Source organism: Arvicanthis niloticus, chromosome 16 (genome assembly GCF_011762505.2).
Source record: "Arvicanthis niloticus isolate mArvNil1 chromosome 16, mArvNil1.pat.X, whole genome shotgun sequence".
NCBI lineage: Eukaryota > Metazoa > Chordata > Mammalia > Rodentia > Muridae > Arvicanthis > Arvicanthis niloticus.
In genome coordinates this window covers 58,740,495-58,757,055 of record NC_047673.1, presented here as the reverse complement: position 1 = coordinate 58,757,055, position 16,561 = coordinate 58,740,495, and the positions used below count along the sequence as shown (strand labels likewise).

At 50.5% G+C, this 16,561-nt stretch overlaps 1 protein-coding gene and 1 pseudogene across 2 annotated transcripts in view; both read left to right on the top strand.

The window, feature by feature from the left end:
* Pde4c (phosphodiesterase 4C) overlaps nt 1–16,561 on the top strand; it is a 29,661-nt gene that overhangs the window by 10,864 nt on the left and 2,236 nt on the right. For both annotated transcript variants that reach the window (XM_076914285.1, XM_076914284.1), the window contains exons 4-15: nt 12,737–12,928; nt 13,336–13,372; nt 13,447–13,517; nt 13,593–13,645; nt 13,943–14,055; nt 14,133–14,226; nt 14,585–14,745; nt 14,832–14,930; nt 15,178–15,342; nt 15,421–15,520; nt 15,735–15,889; nt 16,267–16,389. In XM_076914285.1, the coding sequence (XP_076770400.1) occupies nt 12,737–12,928; nt 13,336–13,372; nt 13,447–13,517; nt 13,593–13,645; nt 13,943–14,055; nt 14,133–14,226; nt 14,585–14,745; nt 14,832–14,930; nt 15,178–15,342; nt 15,421–15,520; nt 15,735–15,889; nt 16,267–16,389 (1,363 nt within the window). The remainder of the gene's footprint in view (nt 1–12,736; nt 12,929–13,335; nt 13,373–13,446; nt 13,518–13,592; nt 13,646–13,942; nt 14,056–14,132; nt 14,227–14,584; nt 14,746–14,831; nt 14,931–15,177; nt 15,343–15,420; nt 15,521–15,734; nt 15,890–16,266; nt 16,390–16,561) is intronic.
* Nucleotides 304–10,593, top strand: LOC143434714 (jupiter microtubule associated homolog 2 pseudogene; annotated as a pseudogene).

Below are 16,561 nucleotides of genomic sequence, written 5' to 3'. Positions count from 1 at the left end.
CCTCTCTTAGCTTGGCTGTACCCTTGGGGCCCCATCACCACAATTTTCCTCTAGCACCGGGAAAACTTCTGGCACAGATGAGTCCCTCAGCTCAGGTGACCCGCTTCACCCTTTCTAGTGACTCATGATTTTCCATTTTCAAGAAAGAACAAACACATTTCCTTTGGGCCTCTCTGGTGAGGGGAGGGGAGACCCCCACACAGTTCAGGCGTGGAGTATGCTTAATTCTGCACTTGGGGGAGGGGCTCAGCCCAAGGAGTCAAGTTCACAGGAGGGGCGGAGATGGGGTGGGAGGATGTTCTGGTCCCTAGCTTGAGCCTCCTCTCACCTGGCAGTGGATGGGTGTAGGAAGGTCAAAATATCTTGTTCAGAAAGTACAAAGCATCTACGGTTTGCTAGGTGTGGATTAGGAACCTACAGAGAGGGGCTCACAGATTGGCTAGTGGGCAGGCTCCAGAAGGTTCAGGGTTAAGTCAGGCAGGTACAGCTGGAAGCTGTGAGCTTGGTCTGGAGCAGCAGGAGAGAGGCAGGCTGAGTGGACAAATGTGACCAGCAGGAAGAACAGAGGCTACAACGTCTCAGACTGAAGGGTGCAGCCGGAAACGGGGGGAGGAGGCTCAGTGCTTCACAATGTCCATCAAGCACCTACTGGGTGCCTGCTGAGGGTACAGCTGAAACAAGGCGGACCTAGCCCTGCCCTTGACCAACTTGTGGGCCAGCTGCAGCCCAGTGGGCTGAGAGCACCAGCAAAGGCAGGCTGCATAGGTGTCAATTCTGAGGGTGAGGGCAAGATCTGCTCTGGCTCTTGGGAATATCTGAGAGCATCCATAGTCACCACTCACACCACCCACCTCCATACCTTCCCAGGGGATTTGGGCAATCATTTCTCTTTCCAGGACTTTAGCAAAATAGATAGAACAGTGTTCGGTTTCTCTGTCTCTGGCTTGACCAAGCCAGCTCAGTCAGTCAACAGGGGCTCAAGTGAGAGAGGATTGAAAAAGAAAAAGTTAGACAAAACTATAACATGACTCCAGCCAATGCTGAGGCTGAAGCAGCTTTATTTCTGTCCAGCCTGCTTTTATATCATTCTAGGTATATCCAAAAACCATGGTCAGTTCTTAGATCAAAGATAAAGTAATCAAGTGAAGTAGTAAACAAGGAGATCACACAAGATAGTAATCAAACAAAGTAGTGAGCAAAAGAATCACACAAGGTAGTAATTAAATAAAGTAGTAAGCAAAGAGATCACATAAAGTAGTAATTCAGCAAAGCAGTAAGCAAAACTCCATGGTCACTGTTTCTAATACTCTCAACATATCCCCCTTTTTTATTTCATAAACAAGACTGCACCTATCTTAGATGATTCTGACAAGAATGCCTTCCTTACCTGTCTTGGAATTTACATTTTCAAAAACAAATGTAATTCTGTCTTAGGTTGGTAAGGCACTGTACAGAAAATTACCTGTCTTTGGCTGCCAGCTTGTTAGATTAATAACTCTGTCTGGGGATCCGTTTCTAGTTTTGAGCTATGTATTTTGGCCGCCAACATATTGATGTTGTTAAAGGCAAATTTTATCACAATGGTCAGGAATAAAAGTATTCCCAGGACAAGGAATGCCAACATGATCAAGCTGTATAAGTCATCTTGAGGCTTGACCATGAAGGAAACACTGCTCTTAAGCCATGAATCAGGATGACCAGGCTTAAAGTCTGACTCACTACTTTTAGTATTTTGCAAGTCTTTTTCAGAATACCAAGGTCCTGTAATACAGTCAATAATACAAAAGCTTGTTGATAGACCACCATAACAGACATGTCAGATTTCAATACATTAACACAATTAGAAAGTGTTAAATACTGTAGAAGAAACAAAATTTTAACATGAACAAGTAATAAAAGATTCCAATTTTAAGGAAGCACAGAAATACACCCATACTATATTCTTTACAAAGAAAACAGAAATCCCATCACCAAATGCATTGAAAGTCATGGTCTTATTATAGTTGGCTCCTCTGTCCAGGGAGATCCAAGCACGAGAATCTCCAGTCTGGACCACACTGCTGGATGTATCAGTGGTAGGTCAGGAACATATGTCCAATACAGCTTCCCAGTCACCATTGTCAGGGCACTCAGCAAGCTCACAGGTCAGCATCATTCTTTGTCCCAGCATCAGCATGTCTCACCTGTTACTCTGGCAGCTACTGTGCTCCTTCAAGATCCTGTGGGGAAAAAACACAAACATGTTCTCTTCCCCATATTTAATACCTGTTAGGGATCATGCCTTATGCCAGTAAGTGAATCCTTCCCTTGCACCTATGCATAAGTCTGCCTAGTTGTAGAGTGCCATAGACACTCAGTGGAGAGTTCCTTGGCTTCCAAATCTTTAAAGATTTAAATAAATTTGTGGTGTATAGGGACATAATTTTTCCTTTCTTATTTTATGAAAATATTGTTTTTAAAATTCCATGAGCCCATTCCACAATACCTTGTAATTTTTAAGTTTCTTTTGTAATATAAGAACACAGCCAAAATTTTGAAAAGCAAAACCAATTTTTGTTTTGTTTTGTTTTAGTTTTTCGAGACAGGGTTTCTCTGTATAGCCTTGGCTGACCTGGAACTCACTATGTAGACCAGGCTGGCCTCGAACTCAGAAATCCGCCTGCCTCTGCCTCCCAACCAAGTGCTGGGATTAAAGGCGTGCGCCACCACCGCCCGGCTAAAACCAATTTTTAACAGTATAAACAATCCATTTTTTTTTCTAAAATCAATACCATGTTCATTACTTTCATTGAAGAAAGTTTGGCTGCCAGTTCTTATATATGAATGCATGATGGTGTAGCTTTTAATACCTCATTATAGAGACATTGTTTTAATGGTGATAAAAACTGCATGGTATTGGTACAGAGACAGGCAGGAAGATCAATGGAATAGAATTGAAAATCCAGAAATTAACCCACATACCTATGGTCACTTGATCTTTGACAAAGGAGCTAAAACCATCCATCAGAAAAAAAGACAGCATTTTCAACAAATGGTGCTGGCTCAACCGGCAGTCAGCATGCAGAAGAGTGCAAATTGATCCATTCTTAAGTCTCCTTGTACAAAGCTCAAGTCCAAGTGGATCAAGGACCTCTACATAAAACCAGATACACAGAATCTAATAGAAGAGAAACTGGGGAAGAGCCTCAAACACATGGGCACAGGGGAAAATTTCCTGAATGGAACACCAATGGCTTATGTTCTAAGATCAAAATAGACAAATAGGACCTCATAAAATTGCAAAGCTTCTGTAAAGCAAAAGACACTGTTAACAGGACAAAATGGCAACCAACAGATTGTGAAAAGATTGTTACCAATCCTCCATCTGATAGAGGGTTAATATCCAACATATACAAAGAATTCAAGAAGTTAGACTCCAGAGAACCATATAACCCTATTAAAACTGGGGTACAAAGTTTCAAATTTTTTCTGTCAAGTGGGACAAAGACTAACCTCACCAGCCAGTCATTTGCAACAAGCCTGCCTGGTTCTCCAGGATCACCAGGGTCCCCAGGCTCTCCTGGACTTATCGCTAAGAGTACATCCCAGACAGCACTTTTTACCACAAAGGGATGACTCGTGGGTCTGGTAGATTATCCCAATGATGAAGTTGATGATGTGGATTGTGACAGCTATTCCTGGTTGTCAACTTGACTATATCTGGAATGAACTACAATCCAGAATTGGAGGCTCACCTGTGATCCTGATCTTGAGGCTGGGAGATACACGTTTCTGACCTGGATCTTGGCATGGAGATCTTGAGGCATAGTGGCCATGAATCCCAGAAGACTAAGGCAAGGAGATCTCTGAGTTCAAGATCATCTGGGACAAAGCAAGTCCCAGATCCAGGCATGTTGGTACACACCTTTAATCTGGGCCTTACCTTCTGTTGGAGACCTACGTAAAGACATTGGAAGAAGCAAGATTCTCTCTTCTTTGCCTGCTTGCCTTGTGGGACTGAGGAACTGCTAGATCCTTGGACTTCCATTCACAGCTGCTGCTGACCATTGTTGGGGAGTTGGACTACAGACTGTAAGTCATCAACAAATTCCCTTACTATATAGAGACTATCCATAAGTTCTGTGACTCTAGAGAACCCTAAAACAAGGATGAAGACAAGGAAGACACACTACTAGTATCAAAGAAAGCAAAATCTGAGTCCTAATAATACGGCCTATTGACAAACTGGTTCTTTACCCCCGACATACACACACACACACAAATCCACATCAAAGTGCAGTGGTCTCTTGCGAGTGACTGACACAGACCAGCACCACACTGGACATCCGCTCATCAAGTGCCAGTTCAGTGGGGCAGGAGGAGGGGATGCCGTGTAGTCAGGGGGAGTCATAAGCCTGCGAGCTCTCCAGCTTGGACCACATATTGCCCTTTTCTCAGGGAAGGAAATGGAAAAAAAGCCAACAGTGGGGTGGTGCCGACAAGGTCCGGGATGTGGTAGGCCAAGCTGGCAAGCTGGGCTCTAGATCCATGAAGCCCCTCCCCCCCCCGCCCCCTGGAGGAGAATCGAGCGATCTTTTTGGAAACCCAGAAGAAGGTATTCCTTCAAGCTAGCCTAATAGGATGGCATCTAATATTTTGGACCAACTGAAGAACCTAAAAGTGTACTCAAGAGGACAAAGCCTCCAGGAAGCAAAGGAACTGGGATCTTCAATGAATCAACTCCTGTGCAAACTTGACAATGTCTGAATCCACCTGGTGGGAAGACTAGTGACATATTTGGGTCCCCAGTCACTGCCACTGTGCCTCTGGCTCATCCAAACAAGCCCAAGGATCATGCTTTGCTGTGTGAAGGTGAAGACTCTGACCTGAAAGCTGCAACCAACTACACACCCAGAGGAGAGCATGCAAAGAAGCCAGAGCCATCACCTACAGTTGACAGTCATGAGCCCAGACTGGGACCAAGACCTCGCTCCCACAACAAAGTCCTGAACCCACCAGGAGGCAAATCCAGTATCTCCTTTATTGAGAAGCTCCCACTCTGCCTGTAACTAGATCTGACAGAGATAGGGTATTGAATGTTAGTGTTTCCTTTAACTGGAATGAGTTGGGTGGGAGAGGGTTTGTCATGCGTGTGGGGTTGGCTGCTCACAGGCCTATTGTCACTGGAAGAGCTAGCTCTGCAGAGGACTGCCTTCCAAACTGCCAAGGTATACATGGTGGGGATAAACTGGGACTTTCTGGTCCCCCTTCTCTAGTTGCTCTCTGTGAAACAGATCTGTAAAGTTGTGGGGAAGGCAGAAGAGATGGGGTCCGTTAACAGAAGGATGTCAGGGACTTTCTTGTCCTTGTGTCATCAGTCTGCTGCTGTTTGGCATCTAAATTGGTTTGGTCAAAAAAGAACCCAAACTATCCTCCCTGTGGGACGGAGGAGACACAAAAACAGAAGCTCTTAAAGACAAAGTGGAGTCTACATTATGCCTTTCAGGAAATGTCTATCACTAAATGCTTTCACCTCTGAGATACCTCAGAACCCTAATGTCTCCTCTCCTCCCCCCTTGATGTCACCCTACAGTAGTGAAACATGATTGCTCTTTTTGGTAGCAGTCAACAGAAAAAGCAAGCCATTATTCTCAGTCCTGTTCTGGGTGGAAGTTTCTCTTTTATACACTGATCTTCTGAGTTATCCGAAACCTGCACCTAAAACCATGACCAGGTCTGAGGTAGTGGCCTGTCTCCCTCTATAGTTGGCTTGATTCCTGACATGCCAGACTTGCATGTGTGTTGTGCCTTTTGTTCGACTCATTGGCCTTAAGCACAGGCCGTAGTGCCGCACCTGTGCGGGCTTCTCCCTCTTCATGGTTCTTCTATATATAAGGTCTCTGGCCTCTGCAGGGCCATGTTTGTCCAGGTATTGGGTGGATTCCTGTTCTCCTGCCTTGCTTTGTTCCTGTATTTGGGAAGAAAGCTGAAGGACATTGGGTTGAGTTGAATTATTTACCAGTGTTTGGCAAGGTGGTTTTTTTTTTGGGCAAGGTGTTTTTAGTGTCAGCTTCTTATAAATACCCATGCCCTGCTTCAGCACTTAGAAAAGCGCTACTCTGTATATGAAAGCACAAGAGCTGCCAAGCCGCCTTTAGAAAGCTTTAGACTTTGTTTTGTTTTGGTTTTTTTGTTTTTTGTTTTTCGAGACAGGATTTCTCTGCATAGCCTTAACTGTCCTGGAACTCACTCTGTAGACCAGGCTAGCCTCGAACTCAGAAATCTGCCTGCCTTTGCCTCCCAAGTGCTGGGATTAAAGGCGTGCACCACCACTGCACTTCTTGACCTTGCTCATAAACTGCTCCTTAGGCCAGGATTGTTTTACAATAAGGTCACAAGTGTCATTTGACAGTAGAGGTACTGGGCCCACAGTCATGTCACTTCATCTGTCAGACAGATGTCCCTCCTGTTCAACCCTTGTGGGTGGGGTTTCTTGTTTCCCATCTGGTGTGCATCTGTGAAAAGGGCTTCTAAGTGGTGCTACTTTTGTTTCTAGTGCCTACAGAGCTCCATAGCGGGTACCAGAAATGCCCTCAGTAACTTTTGGGAAAGTGGCAAGCCTGTAGTCACACTCACACCTGCCAACAAGGCCTGCAGGAGCCACCTGCCTAGGTCAGCTTCCTGCCTCGTCTGTTGAGGGGTCTGACCGTGGCTTTGTCAACCAAAGAATTTCTCTCTTCAGTTGCCCTGTATCCTGGAGCCAAGTAGTATGTCTTACATGCATGTCATTCTGTAACAACTCAGATGTGTCATTCTGTAACAACTCAGATGTGTGAGGTTGAGTCATCATGAGAATGTCATCGGAGCTCAGAGCAGTTGTTTCCATCTAAGAAAGCGTCATCTGTGATGTTTGCTTTATTTAGCTCATGACTCCATGAATCTTAGGCAAACGGATGGACCTGAGTGAGGTAACACAGTCACAAAAGAAGTATGCACTCACTGATAAATTGATATTAGCTCAAAAACTTGGAATACCCAAGATACAATTCACAGACCATATGAAGCTCAAGAAGAAGAAAGACCAATGTGTACATGCTTCAGTCCTTCTTTTTTTTTAAAGGTTTATTTATTTATTTCATGTATATGAGTACACCGCAGCTGTCCTCAGACACACCAGAAGAGGACATTGGATCCCATTACAGATGGTTGTGAGCCACCATGTGGTTGCTGGGAATTGAACTCAGGGCCTATAGAAAGAGCAGTCAGTGCTCATAACTGCTGAGCCATCTCTCCAGTCCCTAAGTTACCAGTTTTAAGCCAGTTTTTTTGTTACCAGTGTTACAAATTTTAATCATAAATTTAAACCGAATAACTTATAAGCCAAATAATCTATAACCAAGACATGCAAAACATATTTGTACATTTAAACAAACATAAAGTGGCCACACATTTACTTATTTAGACTAAACAAAATTTTCTTACCTTTTCCAGCTGTTATTTCAAGAGAGGAGCACTTTGTCACCTGCTGAACCCAATAATCACAGTCACAGACAGAGATTTTGTAGAAGAAACAGCCAGCAGCTCCCTCACCATAGAAGCTGAGAAGCTGCAGGCCCCTTTAAGAACAGCTTAAGCAGACAGTCAGCTCCCAGCAGGAGCTGTGCTAGCCTGGTAGCTACAGGCAACGTCTCAGGTTTTGTTGTGCAAATTGAGTTTGAACGATTTAAAACTAAATCAAGGGGTGAATGACCAGCAGATAAAGTTTTAGCTATTTTTTTCTTTCAAATATGAAACACAGAGCAACAATTTCACAACAAAACAAAAAACACAGATATAAACTGACATGGACAGATTGGTGCACCAAGGACAGACAATAGACAGAGAGGGAAGAGAACTAAATGTGCCACCAAAGGGACCCAGACCCAGAACTAAGCATTCCTTCAGTAGGAGCCAAGAGAGGCAGGACGTCCCTGACGGCCTCCTGTCCCTGGAGAGCTCAGGAACAGCCTTTGTCCATTTTCCTTCTCTTTCACCAAAGCGTCCCAGACAAACCCGGTCTCTCTCTTGTAAACTATCTTTAATAAGAATCCAAAGACTAAAGCATCTATGAGAATTATTTTTGCTCCTCTATATTCTGCCATAACTCTAAACACACAGACGGAATACATTCTACCATTACCTTGTCCCTCTTTACAAGGTTTATTCCAAACCTGCTTTATTTTCCTTTGTCTTTCATTTACACTCTACCATCCCTTCTCTCATTTTTACAAAGTTTATTCACCACTGACCCCAATCTTGTTTTCCTTTACCTTCCCTTTTCCGTGTTTGAGCATTCCTCTCTCGATGGTGTCCTTCACTGGATCCCCCCACTCCTTACTTGAGCCCAACGTTGAGGCACCATCTGACCAAGCCAGCTCAGTCAGTCAACAGGGGCTCGAGCAAGGGAGGGAGGGTTGAGAAAGAAAACGTTAGACAAAATTATAACGCGACTGCAGCCAGTGCTGAGGCTGAAGCAGCTTTATTTCTCTCCAGCCTGCTTTTGTATCATTCTAGGTGTATCCAGAAAACCATGGTCAGTTCTTAGATCAAAGACAAGGTAATCAAGCGAAGTAGTAAACAAGGAGACCACACAAGATAGTAATCAAGCAAAGTAGTGAGCAGAAGGATCACACAAGGTAGTAATTAAATAAAGTGGTCAGCAAAGAGATTATAAAGTAATAATTCAGCAAAGCAGGAAGCAAAGCCCCGTGGGCACTGCTTCTAATACTCTTATCTGAGCCCACCTCCTTGTCTGGGCCCAGCGACAGGCAAATGCCAAATTCCTAGAAGTGGCACCAAATGCTCTCAACACCGGCCTTCTGATAACAGAGGAGAAAAGTGCTCTCCTGGGGGAAAGAGAACTCAAAAAGAAAGAAAGGAAGGCAGTGGGGTCTCAGGGGCCCCAGAGACTTCTGGGCTCTCCCTGAAGTCACACAGTAATGTATGGTAGGTCAGGATAGGGCTGTGTGCACCACTCCCTTCTAGTGGCCCTCACCCAGCAGATTGCAGCCCTTGAAGCTCACGGAGGCCAGGCTTTGAATGTCCACCAGGCTGTGGCCATTTCCCTACATTAAAATCTACTATGGCAAACAACCCTGGAGCCATTAATGAAATACGAATTTGTGAATGAACCAGTTGTAGGACAGCCATTGATAAAATGTTAATGCTTGGCTGTGCTACAGAGGGGTGGATAATTAGTTAATGTATTAAATGCAAAATGCCCACACAGTGGAGTTCACTGACCTGGGATCTTGTGAACTCACTCCGCCATTCATAGCTGTGTGACCTCTGGCAAATGGTCAGACCTCTCTGTTCCTGTCAGCATGTTGTTTTCACTTTTCTGTTTTCTATGATTTTTGAGGGTGGAACTGATTCCCTCTGGGACCCAGTTCGTCTTTGGGGACTTGGGCATAATGATCTTCCCTCAGGCCTGGAGTAATGTCAAAAGTTCTTGAACCTTGGCTGGTGGCCTCTGCTCCCCTCATCCCCTGAGAATGGCTATAATTAGCCACAGCCTAGCAGCCACAGATGGTATTTTCATTTTGGGCTCAGTGAGGTTTTTTCCACCAGGTGCTCAGGGGGTGGAGGTGTGACCCCCCCCAAACCTCAGTGTTCTTGTCTGAGCAATGGACGTAACTTAGTTCCAGCTATACCCCCATCACTTAGGTCCCCACCAAAACCCTACTCCATAGCCATCCCCAGGGTGTCGGGAATCCTGGGAGTCACTTTTTGGGCAAGGGCTGGAGAGTGTGTATGTTTGTGTGTGTGTGTCTGTGTCCTTTCTGTACAGCCTCAGCTCCTGGTCACCCAGCCTCAGCCTGGCTACTGCATAGTCCATGTCTTTCCTTTGTCTGTGACCTGCATGAGCCTCAGTTTCCCCTCTTGTCCAATGCGATTGTGTACCCCAGCATTCCAGCAGAGCCCCTGGCATAGATCCCGTGACATCTGGAGCAGCCCAGGCGGAAGACTCTGCAGGGCGGATGTTTGTGTGGGAGACACAACCTCGCCATTGAAATGGTCCAGATGCGGGCCTGGGGAACCTCAGAGCGACGGGGTCACACGGGGACCTGGGGGCTGGAGCGGTGCTGCAGCGCTCCAGGGAAGCCCTGTGATCTCGCAGTGCCTCAGTTTCCCCCACGGGGAAACTACGGGGTTTGTCATTCCGGGGATGTCCTCATCCAGGAATGAATCTGAGTTACTGTGGGCTGCGGCGGCCCGGTACCTCAGGGATCTCTCTCCCTATGAGGGGATATCCTTCTCCAATCTCCCACATGACTCAGTCTCACTCTGAAGTCTGAGGTGTCGTTGAATTAGTGGTAATTCTCCTACCTCAGCCTCCCCAGACAGAACGGCAGATGTGCCCTCCACACCGCATCTCGCTCTGAGGCGGTTCCCAACCCGGACAGCCGTACCAACCCTTAAGGCTGTGGTGGCTACCATCTCTCCACCTATCTGTCGGGAGGCTGAAGCGGAAGTACCGTGAGTTCTCAGTCAGCCTGAGCACACAGTGAGTTCAAAGCCAACATGCGCTACCCGAGGCCCGGTCTTAAAAAACAAAAAGTTAATAAATAGAAGTTAGAGGATAGAGTCGCGGGTATGCGAGCCTCAGTATCCCTGCCGTTTCCCCCAGGGTGGGAGCCGCATAGCGATGGGCGGAGCCTGGTCCTCTCGCTCCGCCCCGGAGCATCTAAAACGGTCCGACTTCCCGAGTCCCGACTCAACCCGGCCATGCAGGGCTCCACGGCCCCTGGCTGCCCCCGGGAGCCCCTGCGCGGCTCCCCCGTGCTTTTCAGGAAGCTGTTGGTGAATCAGAGCATCCGCTTGCAGCGCCGCTTCACGGTGGCCCATCCGCTGTGGTGAGGGGAGCAGGGTCAGACACAGGGATTCGGGGTGACACGCGGGAGCATCCACAGCCACGCTAGGGTCAGGCGTCCGTCTGTCCGCCCGCCTCTCCCTCCTTTCTGCCCTGTCTCTGCCCGCCTGTACCCTCCACTCACCGCTTCGACGCACGCTGAGGGGACCTGCCCATTGTTCTCCCCGTCCCTGTGCAGCTGTGCGGCCCTGCAATCTGGTTCTGACCTAGCTGGCCTACGGCGGGCGCGGGGGAGCGGGTGGGGGAACTTCCCTCCGACGTCCCACCCCTCGTCGGCACGCGGGGCCACGGGGTCAGGCGGGGGCTTCGGAAGCCGGGGTGGAGTTTCCAGGTTCCATTCCAGGTTCAAATCCTAACCTGTGCGGAGGAGCTGTGACCTCATAGCCTGTACGTTCATGCAGAGTCGAGGCAGAGACTTGTGGGCGCACTGGGACCAGCCTCGTGCGGTCATTTTGCGGGAACTGCTTGCGGGCTGAGTGTAGCACCCCGAGACGGGAGTTCCCTCACCCAGGTCACACAGCCATTTAGTGACAGCTAGGAGCGGGGTGATCCTTGGGAGCTTGGGATCCTAGGGTCCTGTGGGATCAGGACCACAGCCATCAGCCAAGAGCGGCCCCTCTCTCGGGTCTGAAGGGAATGTGCCACCTGGTACCCAAAAGTGAGCCTGAGGGAGGAGGGCAGGTCCTCAGCAGGTTAAAAAAGAAAGCGTGTCTGAGGTTCCTCTGCGGCTCGGTGCCTCAGTTTACCCGTTTGGCCCACACGCGGTTCCCACAGCCAGGACAGGGATCTCGCAGAGTGCTGTTCACGTCATGGAACGGCCGTCTGACCCGCCAACCCCGGCTAAGTTTAGAGCAGAAAGAAAAGCAGCCTTTTAGGCCTCAACAAATCGCCAGCCAGCCCTTAACCCTGCGCTCCCGAGGGCGGGGTTGGAACCTAGCACCGTGAAGTTGCCCCTGCCTCAAATGTTTCCAGTCGTCCCCAGGTGGGACGGGGAAAGGGACCACCACCTGAAGTCCTTGGGATGGAGAGTTTGGGGCGCTCACGGGAACACCAGGGAGCCTCTGGGCCTGGGGACAGTAAAGGCAAAGGAAGCCCCGTTCCACGTGACATCATTAAGTGTCCAAAACCCGAGGGAATCTGGCAGAGAGGACGAGCGCAGCTGAGCTCACCCGAGTGAGGCGGGACTGGGTTGAGGATGCGCGAACCTGTTCGAACTCGGCCAATCCCTGCCGGAAACAGCCGAATCGAGCCGAGCTTATCCGGCACTACTGGTGAGGACCAGGATGGAGTGACCTCTAGGGTACAGCAGATGATCCAGATGATCACGTGACCGCATCTCCGGTCAGCGGGCAGCGCTTCCCAAAGTCGCCACCGTCTCCTGCACCCAGTTCCTGCCCCACACGCCTCTTTCTAGAAATGTATTTATCATCCTGTGGGTGTTTTGGTGAATGTGTGGGTGCCACGTGCCTGGTGCCACGGTCGCCGGAAGAGGGCGTCAGATCCCGAGTACTGAGTCACAGTTGCCGTTACGTGGGAAGCGAACGCCGGCTCTACAGTCCCGACCCTTTCCGAGCTCTAACCCCAAGGAGAGAAGTGTAGACCCGCTCTTGCTGGGTCAGAGGCAGCGGAACCTGGGAGCCTTGCAGAAGAGGGCGTGGGCGATGGAGAGGGGCGGTGCCGTAGTGGGGCGGGGCTTTGGAGTTGGGGCGCGGCTGACTGGCTCAAGGCATTGGCTCCTGCGGGACAGGCGTGATGGAGGTGGGAGGGTGCGGGTCCAGGGAGGATGGGACCGACTTACAGACAGAAGGATCCTCCCTGAGGTTGTTTTTCTGTTCCCGCCTTCAGCTGTGACCTGGAAAATGGGCTCCCGAGCGGCAGGGGTCTCCTGGACGCTCAGTCCGGGCCGAGTGTCAGCCGCGCCCTCCAGTCCCCTGTCCATCACGGCCAGCGGCGCGAGTCCTTCCTGTACCGCTCGGACAGCGACCATGAGTCTTTACACAAGGCTGTGTCCCGGACCTCCTCGGCGGCCAGCGACCTGTGAGGCCCCTTCCTCCGATTAGTGAGGTTTTGGAGTTGAAGTAGGAGTTTCCCAGAGCGTTACTTTGTGAATGTTCACCATGTAGCAAACACCAGTGGTCTGTGCTTGCTTGGCCTTAGGCCAGGTTGGGGACAGAGTGCCATATTAATTCGGAAACATTAAGGTCCATTAGTAGCAACTCAACAAATACTTTTATTTGAGCTCCCTAGTAGTTGTGATGAAAAGGGAAAAACAATTCTTTCCTGACTCTGCTAAGACCCATTCTGTCTGTAGGACTCAGTTTCCCCATTTTAGATATGGATAACGTAGGGGATTGGTGGGAGAGGCTGGAAGGGCCTGGGTAGGAGTCTTGAGTGGCGGCTCGCTGAAGCCGGCAGATGCCCTCAGTGATGGTCTTATCCTGCAGACTTGGAGAAGACATGATTGTCACACCCTTCGCCCAGGTGAGTGTCCCCCGCCGCCCTTCGACCCGAACGCAAAGAGGGAGCTGTGAGCACCGCTCTCGCTCTCGCCACAGGTCCTGGCCAGTCTCAGGACGGTCCGTGGCAACGTGGCTGCCCTTGCACATGGCCTGGGCAGTGTCGCCAGGTAGGGAGAGCTTCAGGAAGGGCGGGGTCTGACGGCCTGGGGTGAGGTGGGCCCCTCTGACGTCCCTGTCCACAGGCAGGTGCTTCTTGAGACCCCTCCGCACAGCAGCCAACAGGAGGCCCCAGCAGGTATCACCCCACCCACACCCCGAGGGCAGCTGTGAAAGTCCTCCCATCCTGCCCTTGGATTGTGGCTCATCGTAAACAGGCTCCACCCCCAAACCCACATTTGCACTCAGACCCCCCACACACACACACTCACACACATACTACAGACCAGAGAGGGTCCTGGGCTTCTGTCTGCCGTGACAGTCACTCGCAGGAGGCTGTGGAGCTGTGGCCCTGGGTTCCGGGGGTTGAGGTTCGGAGATGAGGGCGGCACAGACTCCCAACGGGGGTCCCTGCCCTGACCCACCTGGCTCCCAGAGGACTCTGGGCTGCAGCTGGCACAGGAGACGCTGGAGGAGCTGGACTGGTGCCTGGAGCAGCTGGAGACATTGCAGACTCGTCGCTCGGTGGGCGAGATGGCCTCCAACAAGGTGAGGACACTGCGCCCCTGTTTGCCGTCCTCCCTACTCACCGTCCTCCCTACTCATCCTCCTCCCGGGTCCCACAGTTCAAGCGCATGCTCAACCGGGAATTGACCCACCTGTCGGAAACCAGCCGCTCAGGGAACCAGGTGTCGGAGTTCATCTCGCAGACGTTCCTGGGTGAGCCGCCTGACAACCTTCGGGAGGTCACCTTTGGAGGTCGTAGGGGGTTTCTCCCTCAGATGCCATTGCAGCCCTCTGTGGAGGACTAGCAAGATCTCAGCCAGCACAGTTGGCCAGGGCTGGAAGAGAGGGATGACAGTGACCCTTTCGGGGGAGAGGACATAACAGGTAGGATTTTTGCACAAGTAGGAGTTTGCCAATGAAGACAAAGGGAACACATGTGATTCTAGACACAGCAAAGCCTACAGATGCTCATGACGGGAGGGGACACCAGTGATAAACAGGATAGCTGGGCCTGGGATCCTGAGTCAGAACTCCTCAGTGGGTTGGAGTCTGAGCCACCTGCTCTCTGCAGACCAGCAAGCTGAGGTGGAGTTGCCTAAGCCGCCCACGGAAGACGACCAGTGGCCCATGGCCCAGATCACTGGGCTGCGACGATCGCCCCACACCAGCCTTCCCACAGCTGCCATCCCACGCTTTGGGGTCCAGACAGACCAGGAGGAGCAGCTGGCTAAGGTGGGTCTCCGCAGAGCCACAGGCCTCAGTTTCCCAACCTGTACATGGGGCTCAAGGGACAGATGCAGTGCCGCTGTCACCCTTAGGAGCTTGAAGACGCCAACAAATGGGGATTTGATGTGTTCAAAGTGGCTGAGCTGAGTGGGAACCGGCCCCTCACAGCTGTGATGTTCAGCGTCCTCCAGGTGTCTCCCTCGCCTTTGCTTTGGACTGTCCTTCTATTCCAGTCTTGAAAAGGCCCAGGTTGGAGTAGCGGGGCCCTGAACTGTACTGGTGGGTTGAGTAGAAAAGGGGACAAAGACAGAAAGAACTCAGGATTGCAACAGCACCAGGACATCCTGGAGGAAGGGGCACTGGAGGCAGAGCAGGAGTGGGGTGAACTGAGCTGGAGCCCCAAAGCCAAGGTTCTGAGTCAGGTCTGTGATGCACCAGGAACGGGACCTGCTCAAGACGTTCCAGATCCCAGCGGACGCGCTGCTGAAGTACCTGCTGACTCTAGAGGGGCACTACCACTCCGACGTGGCGTACCACAACAGCACGCACGCTGCCGACGTGGTGCAGTCTGCGCACGTGTTGCTGAGCGCCCCAGCCCTGGAGGTACCACACCCAGCCAAGGACATGGGGTGGGCAGGGCAGAGCGGTCACCCTCGGCACTGATGCCCAGGCTCTACCCAGGCCGTGTTCACAGACCTAGAAGTCTTGGCAGCTATCTTTGCGTGCGCTATACACGACGTAGACCACCCGGGTGTCTCCAACCAGTTTCTCATCAACACCAGTAAGTGAGGAGATCACAGCCGAAACTCCCTAGTGTGTCCTGAACCATCCTACCACGCAGACTCAGAGACGGGTGTCGGCGGCTTGGATGGCTTTCTGCTGGAAGGGGCATTAGAGTTTGGGCTTCACAGGATACGTTGGAGTTGGCCAGTGGTGTTCCCTCCTCAATAGTGTTTGGGTGGAGTTGGGTCTCGAGACCCTGGTTGTCCCCACAGACTCGGAGCTGGCCCTGATGTACAATGACTCATCCGTGCTGGAGAACCATCACCTCGCGGTAGGCTTCAAGCTCCTGCAGGGGGAAAATTGCGACATCTTCCGGAACCTCAGCACCAAACAGAGACTGAGTCTGCGCAGGATGGTCATAGACATGGTGACGTCACGGCGTGGGGCAGTGATGCCCTAGGCGGGTTAGGCTTCCCACACAGGCTGCATGGCAACAGGCACAGGGTTTCCAGTGACCTGCTTCATTTTCTCCTAGTCAGTGGGTTGTCGGGGTTCAGGGTCGCATATTTCATCTATAAATCCAACACTTATTAGGTGCCTGTTGTGTACTGACTTCACCTGTGCCTTTTGGGGATTCCTTCGCTATTTACGTTTTTTGGAATTCATCCCCCTGCCTCCTCACAGGCAGGCAGCTTCAGTTGACAACTGTGCTGCCCAGCATTTCCATCCTCGCTCTCACAGGTGGGGCTACTGAGGCATAGAAGGTCTCAGAGGTGCAGCATCCTTAACTTCATGTCCTCCCAGGTACTGGCCACAGACATGTCTAAACACATGAGCCTTCTGGCCGACCTCAAGACCATGGTAGAGACAAAGAAGGTGACTAGCCTTGGTGTTCTGCTCTTGGACAACTACTCCGACCGCATCCAGGTTTGCCCAGAGCCTTAGTTTCCCCCTTTAGCTTCCTGAAAGAGTTTCCACTCTGTAGCTCAGACTGCTTGAGTAGTCAGTATTCTCCTGCCTCGGGTGCACACCACCACACTGCGCTGAGCTTTGGGATGTGGTGAGAGGGTGTGGCTGGCCCTTTGAGTCCCCCATACCC